This window comes from Hippocampus guttulatus, chromosome 4, assembly GCF_054856545.1.
Source record: "Hippocampus guttulatus isolate MCC_2025c chromosome 4, RoL_Hgut_1.0, whole genome shotgun sequence".
NCBI classification, from domain to species: domain Eukaryota; kingdom Metazoa; phylum Chordata; class Actinopteri; order Syngnathiformes; family Syngnathidae; genus Hippocampus; species Hippocampus guttulatus.
The window spans coordinates 7,587,464-7,609,669 of record NC_141264.1 but is presented as its reverse complement, the minus strand read 5'-3'; the positions used below and the strand labels follow the sequence as shown (position 1 = coordinate 7,609,669).

Here is a 22,206-nt window from a genome sequence, read left to right as displayed (position 1 = left end):
ACGGCACATTTGTGTAAACGAAAGAGTGGTTCAGTGTAGGCCTTACCAGCGCACGCCGCACACCTCAATGCAATCTGTCACATATGGATCAATCAACGAATTATACACCAAGTGCAAAACATTCTTATTAAGTGAATCTCTGGCCTTATGTATTACAGCAGTAATGTACAGTACAATCCCTATGACGTCATCACCAATGTTGACACTGCCGCCCCTCTGAGGTTGACGCTGATTGGTTGACATCGCGGACCCTCCTCTTTCTCTCTGTAATCAACACTTTTTGACGGGTGGGAAGAGAGGACATTTTGTACTTATCGGTTATCTTTTAAGAATGCCAAAGAATTGACGCTGTAGGGTGATACAGACAGTTGTTTTTTGGCAGCGTATGCCGAAAGAGAGAGAGAGAGAGAGAGAGAAAAAGCAGCCTGCTGTCAGTGCAGCTTCACGTCTGTCTAACTGACAGCTAACTTTGGGCTCGTTGAACAATACAGTGGTTCGCTGTACGGTCAGGGGGGAAAGCACCACGGTGTGTGGGGAATTTATTTATTTTTTTGGTAGCCGACTGCTTTGAAAGAGGAAACGCGGGACTGCATCAAGATGGTGACTTTGTCATCAGTAATTCGACCTCTGACTTCTCAGCTTCACCGACAGCTCTTGAGACACACCAGGCGGAGTCAGTGGCTCACTCCCGTCCGTGGATGTAATCTAACAGCGTGCTCCAGCAGATATGTGTTGTCGCAAAGTGAGTAGCTGCTCTTCCAAACGCCACGATGTGTTTTGAATGGTTTGTTGGGCTACTGTGTGTGTGTGTGTGTGACATTTTGGCTCGTGGCGCTAGCAATCTGCAGTAATGTTGATATTAGAAACGTGCAGATAGAGTGCTGTAAAACTCGGACTAGATTTGCGTTGTAATTGAATTTGAAGATGTATTCCACTGATACGTGCAGGTTTTGGTTTCCTGCCCCTCCACAGTCTCCACGATCCTCATGTGTAGCACAGGGAAGTCTTCCTATGAGCCTTTGTGTTTAATCTCTTTATCTGTCTACGACCCAGGATGCTAGTATGTTTACTTTTCGAGAAGCATCACTGTGACGTATCTCTGCCAGAACCCGACTGAAATTTGACAACCACTGACGCCTAGTACAGTTCGTATTTACCATGCCATTCAATTCTGCTTCCTCCTAAACACTGCAGCAACACATTGAGCACCTTCCTGATGTGTTTTAAACCCTGCTCCGAATCATACAAACTCTGTGAGAAGTGACTGCAACCTCTTCGCCACACCCATGAACCCGTCTTTCTTGTTCTCTTGTGCCAATCAGAACCAGTATGGACACTCTGCTTCAAGGTGTCTGACTCAGAGGCAAATAATGCATGAGTTCACTTCCCCCAAGGTTAGAGGTGCCATATTGTGCCTTCATGTTATTGCCGATATTCTTGTACATCATGTATTCTTGGATGATTTGATTTATTCCTACAAAAAAAAAAAGATCACAACCATTCATTCTTTTTGGAGAACGATGAGGCAGAGTAATGACACAACTGAGGCTTTAACTGCTGTAAAGCAATTTGGTGTGAGGTTAGATATCATACTTACAATATGTACCAGATTTCACTTAAAATGCTCCACTCATATCAATATCTCATTCTGTTGGATTGCTGCACCTACCTAGCCATTGCACGGATATTGTGTTCAGGTTAATCACTTCAAATGTCGAATTGGCCATTGAAATTTTGTGTGAGAGCAATCCAAGTTTTGACAAGTTTTGTTTACATTTTTCAGCCTGGGTGGGGTTAGTGCTTGGCACATCTTCCTGACAGCTCCAAGGTTTGGGGTTTGAATCTCGGTTCCGGCTTTCCTGTGTGGAGTTTGTATGTTCTCCCTGTACTTGTGTGGGTTTTCTCTGGGTATTCCAGCTTCCTGCCCCTTTCCAAAAACACAAATTTTAAATGAAGACGCTAAATTGTCCATCAGTGTGAATGGTTCTTTGCAGAGGGTGGCATCGGTAGTCCGGTTAGTCCCGTGGGTGAGCTTCCGTCGGTATTTCAGGGCTGGCCCACTCTGTCCGATTTGTCGGCGACAGCCAAACTGCATTGAGAAAGGACTTGCCGGTACTGCGTCACACGCAGGTGCCGCACACCTGACACACAGCCAAATGCAGAAAACATTTTAAAAAATGAAATGACATTGCATACCTTTCAGTCCCACCGACCACAGTAAGATGTGTCCCATATTGTTTTTATCTCAACAATCACCACACCGTTTGTGTATTTGTGTGTGTGTGTGTTTGATTTTTATTGTTTTTGTTTTTATTTTTCTTTATTTGGCTGCATGTCAGCATATGTATGTATTACGTTCTCAATGCAGATCGGCTCTCGCTGACACTGGGCCCATGTGAGTCGGCCTGAAGTACGGACGGAAACTGTACACCTTCAATGTCTCAAGACTCTCAACCTATTTCCTGACAGAAAATAAAATGATGTATCATAGAAAGTCGATGCGGGTACTTTGGCTTCCTCAACATGCATTAATCTAAATCAAGGGTATTCAAGATTTTTATCCAAGGGCCACAAGGATTGCAGAGTCTTAAATCAGATTTTTCACGATATTGCGGGATTGTGCGGCAATCGTTTTTTTTTTCTCACACGGACGAATATCAGTGCAGAATTAAGTAGAAACAAGCACAAGCCAAGAGGAAAGAGTGCCTAACAGACACTACGCCTGCTTCCTGTAATTATCATTTAGGGCAGCAGAGGCTGCTATCGCTTTTCTATGCAGCAAATATTACATAAGTTCATTCATTCATTCATCTTCCGAACCGCTTGATCCTCACTAGGGTCGCGGGGGGTGCTGGAGCCTATCCCAGCTGTCTCCGGGCAGTAGGCGGGGGACACCCTGAATCGGTGGCCATCCAATCGCAGGGCACACAGAGACGAACAACCATCCACGCTCACACTCACACCTAGGGACAATTTAGAGTGTTCAATCAGCCTGCCACGCATGTTTTTGGAATGTGGGAGGAAACCGGAGTACCCGGAGAAAACCCACGCAGGCCCGGGGAGAACATGCAAACTCCACACAGGGAGGCCGGAGCTGGAATCGAACCCGGTACCTCTGCACTGTGAAGCCGACGTGCTAACCACTGGACTACCGGGCCACCCATATTACATAAGTGTACTTGCAAATCAAGTTTCTCGAACATGGCTAGAAAGCTGAAAATGAAAACCTCAAATTAAAGGGATGTTTCTTTGGGTTGTTTTTTTTGGGGGGGTACAAATATAATTTTTATTTGTTCTTTGCTGGTGCAACGATTTAGTAGCACAAAGAAAATATGTAAAGCAAATGCAGCATACAGAAGTTTCATTTTATCTCAAGATGACTGTGGGCAAGATGCATAGGCAGCTATCTCCTCCGGCTTTGCAACAAAAAGCCGTTGCTAATTGTTACTGATTAGTTTAATTTATACTTTACAGGCTCAGAAAAGAAATACTACACAACCTGAGTACAGGAAAAATGTCCAAATTCATGGACTATAATGATGTGCTTTAAGTTTATATAAACTAATTTTCATTTTCATTTCATTTCATTTTCATGATGTCGTTGGTCTTTGTTCAGATTAGCATTTGCTTCATTTCTATTCACGCCACGCTCAGTATAATCCACATGACAGTGGTCGGTGGGAACGAACACAAAAGGACAAAATTACCAGTCTGCTAGATCCAATCCGGCACTTATTTTACATCACTTGAATGTGTTTCTGTGTTTAATTTATGGTGGACAACACAGCCGAATGTTCCACAGATTTAGCCACACCTCCTCATTCCTCCATAGGTTCAAAGTTTCCGTAGTAGTCATTGCTCCCATGTTTGCTCACTGTGTGGTTTGAAACCACTCCTCAACCTGAATTTCTACGTTAGCAGCTCTCTCTTTCTGACTACCCCTTCAGATTTTAGAGAAGCAGTATCTTGCACCTCTACTGATGTTTGGCTCTGTCTTCTTGGAGTTTGTAAAAGTTCCACTTAGGGTTCAGCATTGCTCCTGTTCGCTTTGTGGTGAGGAAGACTCGTGATGGAGACCGGAACTGACTTCGAGCGGACGCACAGCGGCTGACTGAGCTTGAAAAGCTTTGAAAGCACGTCATTCGCACGGCGGCGGCAATAACAGAATTAGGCAGCCAAGTGCTCCCAGGAGGAGTCGCTAAAGGCTTAAGGAGATGAAGGTCATCTCCCAGTCAGACCTGTTCAGCTGTGCTCGCAGCGGAAACCTTAAGCCTTGTGCTGCATGATTGCAGATGAAGACAATCAGCGGTTGTTTCTGATTCCTTGAGAGCTACACTGCAATGATTGTTTCCTCTCTACATGCACTCACATGCATAAAGCAGCGAGCGACTTTTCTTCTCAGCTACCCTTTCAAGCGTGCATTTGTTTTCTCAGACTTTCAGAAGAAGGCAGGGAGTGAAAGCAGACTTTTGCGTAATTAGTCAGGTCCTTGGACTGACTTTGACCCGAGAAGGCTTTTTGACCCAGCCAGGGGTCCTGGTCTGATTCCCTCCCTGTGGTGGGAAGCTGGGGGCGTGCCAGGACATTCCGCAGGTCACTTTCTGTACAGCCAGCCCACTTAGCTCTTATTTAGTCATTACCTTTAAGGAAGAAATGCACGGCTAGAAGGAAGTGGAATTACTCAGCGGTTACTTCTGCATTCAGTTCTTTCAGGCAGCCCGAGAAGCGAGTCTGTCTAGAAGTGTCGGGAGTCATTTCTCACAGTGACAAAGTTACCGTTTCATTTTAAAATGGACTGCTGTTTATCCATGCAGAAAGCAGCCGAACACAACTTGAAAAGTAGGTTTGTTCTTGGTTACGTGTTGGCATAGACATCCAGTTACAGTACTGTCGATTTTGACATGTGTTGTCTTTCTCTTCTTTGTTCCAAACCCCCCTTCCCCGATCGATCCAGTGCATCCCATGTGGCAGGGCCCACTGGCAGTTCCAGGAGGTGACCGCCAGTCTCCCATTGATATTGTCGTCCGCAAGAGCGTCTTTGATTCCCAGCTGAAACATTTGATCGCTGACTATGACCCAACAACTTGCCAGCAAATCTGGAATAATGGTTACTCCTTCTTGGTTGAATATGATGACACGACGGACAAGTCAAGTAAGTGATCTTCTGTAAAATATTCCATGTGTTTTATGTTCTCAAAATACAGCGGCTACGCTATCAATGAACTCTATAGTTTGTTCTTTCCCATTTCTACGGCAGTATTACTGAGTTCCGTTCCCTTGAATTCAGAACAAACTCAGAAGTTTCCACCACGAGCAAAAGATGCTCTCCTTTGTCAGCCGCTTTAAAAAAAGCATTCAGTGGAAAAGTCAGTGATGAATGTAACATTAGACAGAAGAAGCACATATAAAACCACCATGTGGACCTGGTGACTGTCATGTGACTGTGACTGTGTCAGTCATTCTCTCGAGCAGGGGTAGGGAACTCCGGTTCCTCGAGAGCCATATCCTGCCTGTTTTAGATCTCTCTCTGATTCAAATGATCCGCTCATCAGCAAGCTTGGAAGAAGCCTGAAAAACATCATGATCAATTGAGTCGGGTGTGTTGGAGTAGGGAGAGATCGAAAACAGGTAGGATATGGCTCTCGAGGAATTGGGAGTTCCTTGCACCTGCTCGAGAACACAAGAATAATTGTGACTGGGTTACGCATTGAAGCCGACTGTTGACAAATCAAGTCTTGGAACAGACTGCTTGTGTTAATTCCTTAAAAAAAAAAAGGAAAGATTACTCTGATTCAGGTCACATGTTTGGAGTCTTTGAATTATAGCCTTAGAATGTCGGGTGCATGAAAGGGTTAAAATTGACATGTGGATAAGATAACAATGTTTTCTGACTCAACTGATTCTAGACTTGGTCATTGGCAACATGATGACCATTTGGCTCTCCATAATACCATGATCAAAATCGAGCTTTATTAGCTTTGTAAAAGGCAACATTTTTGCTACAATTTTTGAATTCAAATTAGACCGTGTATTTGCTCATAAAATGAAGTTATGACTCGTTGACTTCAGTTCAAATTCGAAATCAATTTATATGAGTTGGCTAGTTCAAGGTCAAATCATTATGTAGCAACTTGTTCCTTTTTAGTGCTGTTTACCTGTCGCAATCTTAACCTTTCAGCAATTCTAGTTTTATGTCAAAGCAAGAACAGTTTGTTGTTGGAGAGAATGCTATTTCGAATGCTGGCTACTGTTGACGTGCCCTCAAACAAAGTACCGATTGGATGTATTGCAATAGGTTAATAGCTGCAATTACAGTGATATGAGTTATAGTTCACTAGAGCCTCTCACCAAAAATGATCAGGCTATTTGTAGGCCTGCGTTACTACATGAACATCCTGCCCACCTGCCCATACTTTCTGAAAAATGGTTTTCCTCTGAGAGAATACGATTACTGTGATATCATATTGTCTTTTTTTTTTTTCAAATTATTGTCCTTGTTAACTTGGTCTCTGAAAGTCAACTCTGGAAAAATCATGCCCTCTCATTCGCTTCCACAGCTTTGAAAGGGGGCCCTTTGCAAGACAAATTTAGGCTGTGCCAGTTCCACTTCCACTGGGGCGAGAGCAACGCCTGGGGGTCAGAGCACACCGTGGACAGGAGGCTATTTCCTGCAGAGGTATGCTACAATGGCTATACTGTGCCGTTTCACTTATTCGGCCTTTGCTTGGATGTTTAAATTATGAGATCAGGTCAGGTGAGAAAATTCCGCATTATAATGCTCACCCTAGAACAGGGGTAGAACAGGGGTCAGTCTTAACTGCTGCCATCAGTTTCTCAGCAGGCAGCTTTTTTTCCAAAAAAAAACAGTGACCATTACTTTTCCAGCACTTATACGCAACATTCACATTTAATGTCACATTCTAATCACAGTGACGTTAACATGTCACGCAATGCTGATGGTGAGTAACAAAAATTGAGGTTTCTAATCTAATCTTGTGTTTTATCTACATTTAAATTATTTTTTTCTTTTCTGCTCGTTGCGTAGCTGGTACACCAAGTGTATATCTGTTGCCGCAATTTTCTGCAGTTACGGGTGTGTTTTCCACCTACACCTTCTATGTGTCATTTGCCAAGTTCAAATTTGCTGATGCTAGGAATGTGTTCATGTCACAGTTCCCATCACTCAGCTAACTTTGCATAAAGGTACGCTCCATGGAGGCTCAAATTGCAGTCAGTTATATCTGATAATGAGCAGTTGTTGTAAATTGCTTTTTTTTCCCACCTGTATGTGCAGTACAGTAGTCCCATTGATGTAACTTATCACTGGGAAATAAATTGAGGTTTACAACTAGAATAATAAAACAATAAAACATGTACTGCGCGTACGACCTTTGAACACAGCTCCCAGGAGCATTTTAAATCGGCTATCATTTCAAATGTTTATTGCTCATGGTTTAAGAAACAATCAAATGAATTCACTTTCGATGTTTACATGCATTGAACAAATTTTGGTGTCTGCTTTTAACCCATGATAGCGCTGAAGCTGATATTTTTTTCTTAAACTAATGCAGTATTTTGGTTACCTCAATTAGTCAAATCAGAGAGTGAAAATGTTTAGGAACAACTACAGTTATGAGTTTGTACATGACTGGAAACTACACGTGTTACCTCTCTGACCCTGTCAAACTTATAAAGACAAAATCTTTGATTGGGTGGACTTCTATTTTCATGAATTAAAGGAATTTTATTGTCATACCAACATTCAATTCCACATGATATTGTATGAAAATATGAAATTAGTCCCGGGATAGCCCTGTGAATCCCAAGGCTTGTGAAAATAGATAACAAAATAGGATAAAACAAAAGCTACAAAAAGATAAGGGGGACATGCTTATGCATGGTTTGAATATCTTGCAAAGATGCAAATGTTGGAAGGTGTGGTGGATGCAAAATAAATAACCATGCAAACGGCTTGACTTGCACATGCGTTTAACAAGATCTTTGACTTGGAAAAAATAGGAATAAAGACTTCAAAGTGCAGGGAGGAATATCACTGCATATTACTGAAGACCGGAAACAAGTTCGTCAAAACTACGTACTGTGTACATACAGTCGTTGTTTTGGCATGATCCTGCCAACTAAGATACAAATGGCCAAATCTAACCTGCTTGATATCATAATAATTTACAAGAAACATGTGATCCAATATGTGCCATACTTTTCTGTAGGGACTATGATTCTTTAGTCACAAAGAATAAAAGAATCTGCAATAACTAGTCAAGGAGAAGCACCCAAGGGAGAGTCGAAGAGGAGTTTGAGTGCACAGTTTATTGCTTCTTGCACTTGTATTTAAGCTAATGGTTGACATGTACTGTTTGTGTTCTCAGCTTCACTTGGTCCACTGGAACTCGGATAAGTACAGTCTGTTTGAGGAGGCAGTGATGGAGGACAATGGCCTGGCGGTTATTGGAGTCTTTCTCAAGGTAACACACACACACACACACGCACAGTTACAGAATGTTCAGAGAACACATTCAGCATCTAGTTTGCATAAACTGTATTTGTGGCAGGACAGTGGTTTAGTGGCTAGTAGTACATCCGACTCACTGTTCTGGGGTAACAGTGTTTGCATTTTCTTTCCCTTGCATATTTGGGTGCTCCGACTTCATCCAACATTCCGAAATGCATGTTAAACGGGGAAGTCACCCTAAAAAAATTCTAGACAAGAATATGTTCATGCAGCCCTACTGGTCGAAACACTGCATTCTGATTAAGAAAGTGTTTATGGAATATGAGTTAAGCAGTGAAATCTGTCATGATTCGGTTTGGGACCAACAGGTGGCACTGTAGGGCTCCCCCTGCAGCTGCACACCTGTTGGTCGTTATGTAATTATTAGTTGTATAAAAGGACTCCCACCCGAACATTCAGTGTTGGGTCATTGTTGCTCTTTGCTGCTGTCATGTTTGTTTGTCAGTCATGTATAGGTCATGTTTTTGGTCATGTTTCTGTTATTGATAGTTTTGAGCTTCAGTCATGGGTTTTTGTTTGATACTTTGGACTTTGTTTGTTTTGGATTTAGTTTTCTCTGTTTTAATACAATTCTTCAAGTACACCCTGCTCCTCCCTCCTGCCTGCTTTTTGGGGTCCACCACCACCTCGTAAACGTGACGGAAATCCACCCATTTCTGTCCATCTCGGGGGGCCGTTTTGCTCTCTGATCGGCTGATGACCAGTCCAGGGTGCACCGTGGCTCTCACTCTGAATAAACCGCAATAGGCTCCATTTTATGAGGAGATGGCGTGTAGCAAATTGATGGATTATGTCCTTGAGAGATCGTCTGAACAAAAATAACATTTTGTATCCATTGGTCGTGTTTGCCGGTGTTTATTTTCATACTGTTTGACATTATATGTATAATTTGACGTAGAAATAAAAACTTGCTTACTTCCTGTTTAGATTTCAAAGGTAGGTCATTTGGCTGCAAGCTACTTGGGTCTTAAATAAACTCACTTAAATAAACTGTCAAATTCTCCCTCCACCAATTTATTACCTTGAATTACACAACATGGTTAAAGAGTTAGCTCCAAAATGTGAAACATTGCAAATGATCCCATGATGTGTCATGCAAATCCTTAATCCAAACAACTCCACGCTCTTGTAGGTGGGGAAGAGACACGATGGCCTGCAGAAACTGGTCGATGCTCTCCCTGCAATCAGACACAAGGTAAATCCACTATGACACGCATGCATGTGCGCGCAATGCAGTTTTGCTAAACGAATAACTCTCCGATTATATCAGTCTGAATTTACAAGAGCTATCCTTGTTCAAGCCGCATTTCTCATACACCTCTTACAATGGTGCCATGAGATTATGCAGGTCGACCTAATTAAGTGACTTTGTCAATGCATTTGTCAGCCGAATCCGGCCCGCGGGCCGTAGTTTGCCCTCCTCTGGATTATATGCATCCTTAAAATGGTCCAGAGTCCATCACAATGTATGCTATCAATGGCCTCTCCAAAGCCCAACAAATTTTGGCTTGCCTCTGCCATTCTGTGCATTGTTCTATGATGTGTCGTGCAAATAGCTGGTCAATGCATCTGTTGTATCATTTCCAGGAGAGTGACCTGCTCTCATCCCTCCTGCTTACTACGAAGTGACGCATGTAGTCGAAAGTCAGTTGATAATGCATTTAACACTGCAATAGTGTAACGCTTATTATAGTCTTATCAGTTGTGATTGTATACTCTAGATCACAGGTGTCTAACTCAAGCGTCATTTTATGTGGCCCTCCAAAGCAAATGATGTGCATCGAGTTCATGTTTCCTGCCAAAATACCAAAATTGCAAATTGTATTCGCTTTAAAGAATGTTGAGATGCTGGTCATTATGTAACAATATATTTTGTAACATACTAACACTGAATTACAATTACTATTTGTATTTTAAAGTAGCCTGCATTGTGTGCTGCATGACATGTCTGCAGGGAAGTGTGGTCGAGTTTACGAAATTTGACGCTGGCTGCCTGTTGCCAAACAACACTGAGGATTACTGGACGTACCATGGCTCTCTTACAACGCCGCCTCTGACAGAGTCTGTCACCTGGATCGTCATGAAGCAGCCCATAGAAGTTAGCCATGATCAGGTATAGGCAGTAGCGTCATCCTTCCACTCCGATCACTCTTATATATCTTATTTTATCTCATATATCTCCACTGACAATGGCAATGCCCCCCCCCCCCCCACCAACCGCCAAACCAGATGTCTGTTGTAGTGCCAAGACTGGCCTGTGAGAGGCAGCACAGCGCCACACGGCATCGGGCCTCCAGAAAATTCAGTGAGAATGAAAAAGCACAATTCCTGGCAGTAGCAGAAGTAATGGAAGAAGCTAAGCTGACTTTTGCGGTAACTCCATTGTAGTAGCAAACTCATCTGACTTGAGAGAAACACAACCAACACAACCAAGTGGTCCTCTATTGTAACTGTTAACAGCGCCAGCTTCTGGCCGCTTCCGATTGGGCTTTCGTTCCAGGCCCCGTCACAATCACGCTGTCTCTAGAACACAGCCCAGATATAATTTGAATTTTGCTCTTGTTCTATGTTGTTGGGACTCAAATATGTTGGTCGGCATTCTCATTGCATTACTGCCCTTATTGGTTGTAAAATCAAGGTCTTCCAGTGCTGACATGAGGGTCCGTCGGCGCACCTCTTGTTTTGTCTTCTGTTGTATGGCCCGTCACGCAGTGGATGATGGTGATGTTGAAGAGAAATGCTGACATTGCACATCTTTGTCAGACTACTCTGTTTACTCAGTACAGCCAACCCAGCCTTTGAAATGCACCGAAGGTCTTGATGATGTCCGCCATATCTTGTGGGATTATATGCATCCTTAAGATGGTCCAGAGTCCATCACAATGTATGCTATCAATGGCCTCTCCAAAGTCCAACAAATTTTGGCTTGCCTCTGCCATTCTGTGCATTGTTCTATGATGTGTCGTGCAAATAGCTGGTCAATGCATCTATCCCCTGATGGAATCCCGCCTCTTCATTCCTGAGCTTTTCATCTACTGCCACTGTAAGATACAGCACAATTATTTTTTTGCTAGGAGGTTGCTTGGTATCATCATGAGGTTGACTTTACGCCAGTTGTTCCGATCTTTCAAGTTGTCCTTCTTTGGTAAGAAATTGAATAGTGGTTGCCATATTCAACGGGAAGGTCTGGATCTACCTTGAAAAGCTCATCGTTTTCGACATGTTGGACATGTGCTTCCATTGTGGTCGGCGGCCTGTTCACAGCCTGAAGTGCTCTGCCCATCGAGCTTCTTGTTGTGACATCAAGAGCTGTCACTTTCTGTTTAACTATTGGTGTCTCGGTTGTTCATGTTTTCTACTTCTGATTTCTCTGAACGTAGACATTTTCTGAGTAGTTCAAGGGGGAGGGAGGGAGGGGGAACAATTTTTTTTTTGTTTCCATGTTGTAAGGATCTACATGACACTTCATATTTCCAGTGTTGCTTTAAGTTCAGAAGGCTCAAGATTGTTATGCCCCTCTGACTTAAATCACTGTATCACAAGACCACCGATTGACCTTAACATATATTAAATAATGTGCATCTAATGTGTATGTATACATGAGGAAATATTACAGTCCATTTTCTTTGCCGCTCGTCCTTTTTAGGGCTGCAGGTGAGCTGGAACCTATACCCTGAATTTGGGCAAGAGGCGGGGGGAGGGGTAGCCCCTCATCTGGTTGCCCACCAATCACAGGGCACAATAAAAAAAAACCCTGCATCTGAAAAAGTTTTAAATATGTACGTTCTGTCTTTTGTCCCCTCCAAGTTGGCTGTCTTCCGGAGCCTTCTGTTCACCTCGGCCGAGGAGGAGGTCCAGAAGAGCATGGTGAACAATTTCCGTGTGCAGCAGCCCTTGCGAGGTCGCACCGTGCGCTCATCCTTTAGTCCCTTCCTCAAGGAGTCACCATCTGACCAAGATGACCTGCACACTCACTGATGCCACCAAGTGCTCTACTCTGCATTACTCTGCATCCTGTTACAGTCGGTGCACCAAAGCAAGTGTATTTTCTTTAAAAAAAAAAAGTACTTTAAAGTAAAATTTCATTTATATTGTGCATATTGGTTTTACAAACTAACTGTAGTTTGACCGATTTCTAGTCACATAAATTTTATTTATTTCAAATTGACAATTTGATTTAATGTGTAGGAGGTTCTGTCAATCGGCAGCTGAAGACTCAAGAGCACTGTGTGCTGGCCACAGTCGGTATAACAGAAAATCCCACCTTTTTGCACCACTGATAGGCATTACATCTTATTTTTACTGAGTCTTTTTTTTTTCTTACACTGTCTGTGACAAGCACCCCCATACAACAAATTTTTCAAGCAACATTAATTAGCCCTTAAGTGGATACATTTACACATGCCAGGTGTTTATGTGAATATATTTTATGCTAGAAAGATAATTTAGTCCAGTGCCTTAAATTATGTTGAGCGGACTTCCACAGTTTATGATGAGAGGGACTCAAATTGCCCCTCTACTGTGAGATATTTGAAAAGAAGGAGTCTGAAATGACCTTCTTACTTTGTTCTCAAGTCTTGTGTTTACGTCTACTGCCACATTCATTGTGATAGTCCCCCCGCCCCCCACTCAAGGCCTACTCAAGTGTCGTGAAAAGGAAGAATCACCCCCTTCCGTGTGTAGTTACAGTACTTTATGATGCGTTTGTGTCTCTTCACAATTTTGCCAAAGCTGAAGAAGCTTTCATTGAAAAGAAATCAACCGACTCTCAATAATATCCATCAATTATGCCTTGAAGGGTCAATCTTACTATGCAACATTCGGCCAAGAGGGACGCCTTTTGAGACACCACGTAGACAAAAACGCAGCAAGGCACATTATAAAATGAAGGTCAGAGGGGACTCGGGATGAAGCGACGGACGTTTGACAGTGTACAAAACTGTTCTTCGGGTGCTTACCTCATAAAATGATTCTACTTGATGAGTGTATCTGACTGTGATCGTAAGCGATGGCCACTATTCATCTTCATTTGAGAAGAAGAAAGGCTGAGCACTCACGCTTGTCATTTTAATCCCAATGTAACAATATTACTGCACATACTGACCCCACTCCTCTCTCGAAGTAGGCTTTTCTCTCATGATATCAGACACCCGCCCTGAGCCATCTCCCCAGTTGGTCCTTGTTGTTGCCCAAGTGGACTGGATGTGGAATGAAAAGACATAATACTCACTTGCAAGTGAAATGAACAGGTTGCATAGACAACACACGAACCAAGATGAGCAGGTCATGGGTGGAGGTGGTCCGTTTTGACATCGCTTGCTGGGCATAATTATGGAAAACATTTGGTTTCTATGTTATTGTTGGTGGTTTTCCATCGAATGCAACACAACGCTGCCTTCATCACGTGTTTGACAGATGCATTTGACTGCACATTATCTGCCTTCATGTATCATGGCATTTTATGATGTGAAACTTCATTGATTCCTATCGGAATGCTATGAATATGAACATCCATTCATTATCTGAACCGCGTATGCCCATGAGGGTCGCGGGCGTGCTGGAGCCAGCTGTCCCCAAGCAGTAGGCGGGGTACAAAGTCAATATCAATTTCATATAGCTTCCTTTTTTACAATCAGTATTTATTCACTGATGATTTCAATGTACTGGCAATTTTGTCTCTGTGGGCCAACATGTTATGAGTATCTCTGCTTGTGTGTCTCTGACTTTTTTTTAGCACTCTATCAATGAATCTGACATTATGACGTGTTATTTTTACAAATCAATTGCTGTTATTATGCTTGTTTTCATGGTGCCTTTTATCATCTGCAGCCCCTTGCAAAGCGTTTCATAGACTGTCCAAGGATATGTACGTTGCACACTTTCTATATGCACTACATATTCGGACTGCTTATTTGTTCATGGGGCAGTCAACATTCGTGGAGAGCGGGGACTCATCAAAGTCTGTCCTCTCACAGCATGTCTTTTTGGATAGCTCCTTTGTTGTCCTGCCGTGCGACCGGGAAGAGTTTTGCTCCTCCAGACCCTTGATTTTAAGGGAATGTATGAAAACATGTTGATTGTCCAGATGGAGATGGGCAGAAACTGACATTCATTCGTGGCATAGCAATACAATGGTGTTTAATGCAATAATAACTGTGTCTGTGATTTTTTTTTATGTATGTGTGTGTGTGTGTGTGTGCGCACTCTGATTACAAACCAGTGCAGCGGTTTTAATTGTACAGTACATGATAGTGACCAATGTAGACACACAGGGTCAAAATTATGAGTATCCTTGTTAAAGAAAAGACAATCCACAACAGTCATTGAAATAACATGAAACTGATAAAAGTAATAAATGAACATTTACTGAGAGTGAGCTCATGAAAAACTGTGCAGATGGTATGTTGAAACTCCTTCCACAATTATACAACGGGATGAAGATCGGGGCTCAGATTAAGCCAATGCTCTGTACTTAGTCATTCTTAGGTGTTTTTCCACTGTGTGTTTTGTGTCATGATGACCCACGGCCTTCAGCTGAAGCCAAACCTCCTTGTAGCATATGGCCGTTTACCATACTGCTACACGATGTAACGGCAGTGTCGCAAAGCATTGGTTGGTTGAGTGACGACTCGCAACTGTTACGTCAGTTGAAAAAAGACAGTTGAAAAAGTAAGTCGTGTCCTCACGTTTTTCGGACACAACACTCCTCACACTGCGATGCACATTCTCTCTAGATTGCAATTGATATTCTTGCAATTTCATTCCATCCCACTCAAATTCAGGACACCTTGAGCCGGATGCAGCCAAAGAAAATCCTGAACATAACTGAGTCCCCACCATGCATGTCTAAAAGTATTCTGATGTGCACTTTTAGGGAAAACAATATTTAGTTTACCTACATTTTATTTGTACAACCTGAGAAAAAGTTCCAGTCCAGAAACGTTCAATTTTTAATGCATTATTGATCAGTATATTGGTCCAGTATTCTTGGTATATGCAGTACCGAACCAATATACTGATCACTTATGCATAAAACAGTTTTAGATGATCAGTACCAGTTGAAATCATACATTGTTGTAAATAAATTATTTAGTATTTCAGAATGACACAGCTCCAAGGAGCAATATAATTTTACAGCTGTTTCAAAAACAAAATATACTGTGAAATAAAACAATGTTCATACCATTTTACACAACAGGAGGAAGTGTTGTCGGTAATAATGGCAACAAGGGTATTTGTAACACCAAGAGATTTTCGGTCATGTTCATTCAGGCTCTGGACAGGTCAGTGTGGTGGTCATCTTCTTCTTTCTGTATACAAGCATATATCAAGACGTGGCAACTATCCCTTTAACTCTTCTTTACGTTCTTGCAAGTGGGCTGTCAATGTTTTGGTGCCTTTTATTTCAACTCAGCATTCCCTCTGCAGGTGTCCAGAAAGAATCCTCACAATAAGAAATAAATGATCTATAGCTCTTCTTCAACTCAATGAACGTTCTCAAAATGACTGCTTGACTTTATTTGCAGTTTGGCACTAACAGGCACTGTATGCCAATATCAAACACTATAATGAACACAAGATCAGGACTAAATACAGTAAAGCATCAACCTGTCTGTGTATGAGCACAAACAAAAAAACTTACCTGCCACCGAAGCTAATCCAAGACTTCAGCTCTGTTTTCTTTCCATTGAGGTTGGAGCATATCCAAATAAATGATAAACACAACACAATGTAGGCTATATGAAAGCATAGAACATCGGTCTTTCATTGACATTATCTTGGGATTCTGGGTTTTCCTGCTTTATGTCCAAAAACTCTCTCCAGAGAGAGTGTTCTTCCTTGAGACCCCTGGACTCCACGACCACATTTTACACAATCTTTACCTGCTACCTCTTGGGAATTTGTACATCCGTATAGTTTGGGGATGAATGTAGTTAATTAAAGACATTAACTTCAGAAAAAAAACCCAAATAAAACATGTAGCTACCCAAAACTCGTTTTTTTTCTTTTTGAAATTCAATGTAAAGCAGACAAAACACCAACATTGCACGTTTTACAAATGGACCTAATGTATATAAAAAAAACCCCATTGTTCTCCAGATGACTAACCAAAGCAAAGGCCTCCTTGAGACCCTAACAAAGCAGGAACAAATCTGAAAATAAAAAATATTGGTCAATGCCTTTTGGAGAACCCCCCCCCCCCCCCCCCCCACATCCCCACGGAAATCTTTGAAGCCCTTTAACACAAGAGAGGGATGTTTAGTGGCCCCCACCCAGACACCTGGGGTCCAAAGGGTGGGTTGTTTATGGACTCTCTTACACTGTTACCACAGCTGGGTGTGATACCGCTCGCCATTGGATTCAAACTAGAGAAGTGGCCGTTGAAGTTTGACCTTGCAGGGTGTTTGTTGTGTTTAGCCGTGGGGTAGAAAGCTCGTGGTCTACCGTGACACAGCTCTCAGTCTCCTCTGGATTTCCCTCAATTGTATGAATATGAGATCTGTGTGTGTGCGTGTGTGTGTGCGTGTGTGTGTGTGCGTGTGTGTTGATGTTTGCAGTATACCCATGTGACAACTCAATTGTGGTAAATTAATTTATGATTTTAAAGGACACAACTTGTCTTGGGAAAGAAAAAAAAATCAGATTAAAACATTTCCCATGTGCGTTAAGCAGCACCACTTGTCATGCTGCGGATGAACTGAATGGTGATGGGATCCCACAAACATAGACACAAATAAAATTCGTAACAAAAATATTGAAGGAAAAAACGAAGGTCCGACAAAGTCCAAACAGAAATTGCTGGTGCCAAAAATCCAGGAAAATTAAACATGAACGGAAAGCGCTTGCAAACGGCAGGGTAACAGCAAAACCCGAAAATACACAAGATGACATAGCAAGAGTCCAAGCACGTGTAACCCAAATCAGCAAAAACCTCGAAAACAAAAACACTTATGAAACCGGAATCTAAACGGACAAGAGCGACTAGGAACGTGAGCAAGAAGGTCTGGAAATATCACTTGAGGCAGTACAGCGACCAAGGTCAATAATCCGACACAGAGGAGGCAATTTAGCAGCCCTTGAATTCAGGGCAAGGCTTTGAGTTGGAAAGAGGGACAGGTGCGCCTGCTGGGGGGAAACGCCCTTCACTTCAGCCGGAGCTGGAACAAAACAAACACAGGACATGACAGAAATCATCTGGTTTTGGCACGGCAGCCCGAGCTTATTCCTTCCTAACTGCACTGTGCCACTTTTCTGCATCATTTAAGCACCAATTTGTCACTGAACTCCTAAAGAGAATATGTGCTGTAGAAAATGGATGGATAGATGTTTTGGACATCTACTGGTATGCGAGTTTAAGTTCAAGGTGAAGTTGTGCAGTAGCACTTGCATGTCCTCTTGTCAGTCGTTAGGAAGCAAGCTCCTATTAGCAAGATGCGTAAACAGGAACTTTTCCCTGTGGTCAGGAGGCCAACCTCTTTTCGCTTTCTCGTCATCTTCCTACAGCTTCACTGCTCCTCGGACTGCCTGGGGCGCTGGTTTTCAACGCGCAGACACAACACAGCTTTGCTGAGATGCATTTGTGCGTTCATCTCATGTTACTGTCTGAAAATGAGCTGTGTTACATGAGGCCCCCTGGGATAAATGGCAATGGCCTTTACGATCATCCATCACAGAAACATTCAGCTTTCATTGCCAGACGATTTAAATAAATAAATAAATAAGCAATACTCTTGAGTGTTGTTTTAGAATAATGGGCATCGGCTGTGGATACCCACTAGATATTTTTAATGGGTCAGACCATACAGAATTGTTTGGGATACAAGTTGCAGGCGCATATGCAAATACAAATCCCACACCCACATCACAGTGTCACTTGGGTGACTTCATGAGTTTGGGTGAACATTTTCCCATCAGAGCAGATGCCCGGCTCTCATAAGTGCAGTTGTGCAGTGGGCGCATTGTTAGATTTATTCAGAAGCCCAAAGGTCGTTGCCACATGAAAAAAAGATTATTGTTGAAATCACATGAGACATTGGGGCAATCACACATGCAGTGTCTCACAGATGGTGGGAACATTTTCGAACCGCGCAAGTACTCTTGTTTCTGCTGAGTTGCAAAGATAAAAACTTGAAGGGAAGATTCCCACAGGAGTCACTCTCATTATTGTCCTGTGTTAGAATAATATCTGTTCCTTTTCTGAAGCGCTTATCCTCACAAGGGTCGCGGGGCGTGCTGGAGCCTATCCTGGCTGCCTTCGGGCAGGAGGCGGGGGACACCCTGAACCGGTTGCCAGCCAATCGCAGGGCACACAGAGATGAGCAACCACCCGTGCTCACACTCACACCAAGGGACAATTTAGAGAGCTCCATTAACCTGCCACACATGTTTTTGGAATGCGGGAGGAAACCGGAGTACCCGGAGAAAACCCACACAGGCCCGGGGAGAACATGCAAACTCCACACAGGAAGGCCCGAGCCGGAATCGAACCCTGCACCTCCGCACTGTGATGCCGATGTGCTAACCAGTCATTCACCGGGCCATCCTGTTAGAATACCTCAAAGTAAAAAAAAAAGGCCACTGTCAACATGCAATTTCATGTGACAGATCCAAATGCATTATTACACCTACTACAGTCAAACCTGGTTACAATGTACCATGTGGGACACAACAAAGGTAGTTCGTTGTAAGCATTTCTGATGAAATGCCCGCCAACTACGATGTATAATCCAGTATGAACATTTATAGATGTAAAAACATGAACATGTAATACAGTATAAACATGCCAATTACAAATACGTACATACAGCATGAAGAAAAAAATGATTATATTTAACATGAAACAAACAATGGTAATGTTCCTACTTGATCTCTGAAAACATTCAGTCAGCAAATGAAAATGCCTCTTCTCCAGTTCAGCACATGCCGCGTCCCAAGCCCCTTACGATCATCTTTCAATCTCTTGTCCTCGAACTCTGCAATGATTTTGTTGCCATTACAGATGATTGTCAAACTCGTCGACTTTGCCAATTCATAGATTGGGCCGCACTTTGAGCTGGGAGACTCCCTTTTGAAAGTGAGAGACAATTTCAGCCTTCGCACACAGCGAGATTTGTTTCCATTTAGCAGACATTATTTCAGACCATGTGCGCCGTGGCCCCAGAAGTACAACAATGTGCGAGTCGATCCGTAGTGTTGAACATTTTGTTCATAAGCAATGTCACGTTCATCTCCATAAGTTTGCATGTTCTCCCCATGCTTGCGGATACTCCGACTTTCTCCTCCGTTCCAAAATCAGGCATGTTAGGTTAAGAAATTGTCCAGCGTCCATCGGTGTGAATGTGAGTGTGAAGTGTTCTTAGTCTTCGTCTCAGCAAGAGCCTGCCCACCAGTGCAGGATGAACCCCGCCTAGAAATTGGATGGATGGATGATTTGGGCCTTTTTCAGACCAAAGGTGAAACTTCTCTTCATCTTCACCACTACAAATGAAAAGGTCTCGCGCTCCAAAGTTTTGTGCCAAAAATCGTCTGGTAAAAAATGTATAAGTTATACTGTATTTCCTGACCCCAGAGTAGCACCATACATATCTTGGTCTGCTGGGGATGCACTTGGTTGCTTATGTGCCAAACATTGTAGCTTTAAAAAAATAATAAAATAAAATCGGAACAAAAACTATAAGATATTTTCGCTAATCAATTTTCTGTCCCCGGGTGGGGCATATACTGTAATGAGACAAGTGCTAGCCTATGATGTAAAAAGCAGAAGATTATGTATCCATCCATTCTTTTTTACCAATTATGGTTGTGGCTGACTGTTGACCAAAGTGTGTGGAAAACCCCGGATTGGTCGCCAGTCAATCAGAGAAAACAAATTGAAAAACAATCATTCACGTCCATCTTCACGCCTAAAGCCAAATTAGAGTGAGTTTCAACTTGGATATTTTCGGAAGGTGTGAGGTAGACCAAGTACCCGTACGTGAAAATGCAAAGTCCACACACAGAAATGCCAGAGCCAAGATTTGATCCCAGACCCTAATGACTGTGAAGAACCACATGCAATTTTGAGCAGCCACAAAAATAGGATGTCAAAACAATCCTGGTCAACTGTACTGAGTCAGCGTACTTTAAATGAACCCCCTGCCCCCTCGAGGGATTAAAATTAGTGCATTAAATGTAATGAATGAATGAATCATGGTGTATTTCTGTCTCCTGGGTGGAGGCTTCACTTGATATGATCGTCCTACATTCTTCAGGCTTTGGGAAACCAGACATGCAGAGCCCCCTCCGACAAATAATCCCGACTGTGTCTGTCATATGCGAGCACAGGATAAAACCCACCCATAGCTACCTGTGTAGCACCCGATGAGTACATGACAACGAGTGAGTGCAATGACTGTATGTCAATTTCAATGAGCAGGAAGCGTGCGGAAGAGTAGGTGTTGACTTGTCAGCGTGAACTGCGGTGGGGCTTATCAACTGCACGTTTCCGTTGGTAGCCCTGCCTACTGGCATACAAAGATGGCATGAGCAGCAGCTGCAGCACGCACTCAACCTCTGGTTACATTTTGCGCCTCCTGAACATTGTCCCAGTCGTGTTTCCATGCGACGACGATCAATGAAGCACAACTCCCTCTCTCAAACGCACAGGCTGCCGAGTGAGTGCGCAGGACAGTAAGTGTTACCACTCCTTACCCTGAGGCCTGCCACGGGGTCGTTCCAAATAGAATCTGAGCCATTCTTAAATGAACGCAAACATAGTTTGCATGTGCACACTCATTCAATTTCTTATTTGATCATATTAACTCCCTGAGATTTAGTTTGAATGAAATAACAGCCCTTTTCAAACTTGTTCTTCAACTACATGTCATCTATACATGATCTGATCGAAACTGAACACAAACATCATCTGAAAAGAGACACTTCAAATACCGGAGCTACTGTACGAACACATAACTGTTGATGTATATTCTAACTCAAACAAATTTACTGTAGAGTCGAGTCCAAACAACATGTGGAGGGCGGGGGGAGGGGCAACGGGGCGGGGGCCTCAGTGCCATCGACTTCCATGCATTTACCCTGATTACATAACCACAAAACCAGTCTGGCCGGTTCGCAGCTTTTTTACTTAAAGAAACTGGTTGGATTTCATGTTGCAAAAGCAACAAACCTGAACACAACTGTCAGGTATTTGTGTGGGTGCACACGTTCTGTCCTTGCGGTTCAGACGGCCCGTTAAAAAGAAAGCCGGTGTCGACTTGTGAGAATGATGTATGGGTAATCCTTTCCAGGGTTTAACAGATCGGTTTGGATATCTTTTATTTTGACAATTTCGTCACGCACTCTTAATGAAACTCAAAGCTCACGAACCACATTTGGTATGTGATGTCATTTTATTTCACCTGTGAAAGCTTCCACAGCCAGTCATTTTCTCGAGTGGGTGAGCTGAGGCGGGGTACATCCTGAACTAGTCACCAGCCAATTGCAGAGCAATAGCTAGCCATATGTTTAAAAGGAGAAAAAATGCACTGTGCTCATGTACACTCCAGCAACATTTAAATAGCCTCTGCCGGGCTCTTCAGACAGAGTCAAAGCAGCAACAAATTAATCTTAGATGACAGCAGCAAAACCATTAGAGTCAAAAATCCGCAAGACGGGGAGACTTCAAACATTTGTCAACT

At 42.8% G+C, this 22,206-nt stretch overlaps 1 protein-coding gene across 2 annotated transcripts; it reads left to right on the top strand.

Annotated features, from left to right (window-relative positions):
* The first annotated feature begins 280 nt into the window (after positions 1-280).
* Positions 281-13,276, top strand: ca5a (carbonic anhydrase 5a). Of its 2 annotated transcripts, XM_086108470.1 has the most exons (8): positions 619-742; positions 4,705-4,839; positions 4,955-5,152; positions 6,558-6,676; positions 8,388-8,483; positions 9,663-9,725; positions 10,485-10,643; positions 12,338-13,276. In XM_086108470.1, the coding sequence occupies exons 2-8, from the start codon at positions 4,791-4,793 to the stop codon at positions 12,506-12,508; spliced, it is 855 nt and encodes a 284-aa protein (XP_085964596.1). In that variant the 5' UTR covers positions 619-742; positions 4,705-4,790; the 3' UTR covers positions 12,509-13,276. The 2 variants fall into 2 exon arrangements, with proteins under 2 accessions (XP_085964595.1, XP_085964596.1); XM_086108469.1 differs by lacking the exon at positions 4,705-4,839 and having other exon boundaries at positions 281-742.
* Positions 13,277-22,206: the final 8,930 nt, after the last annotated feature.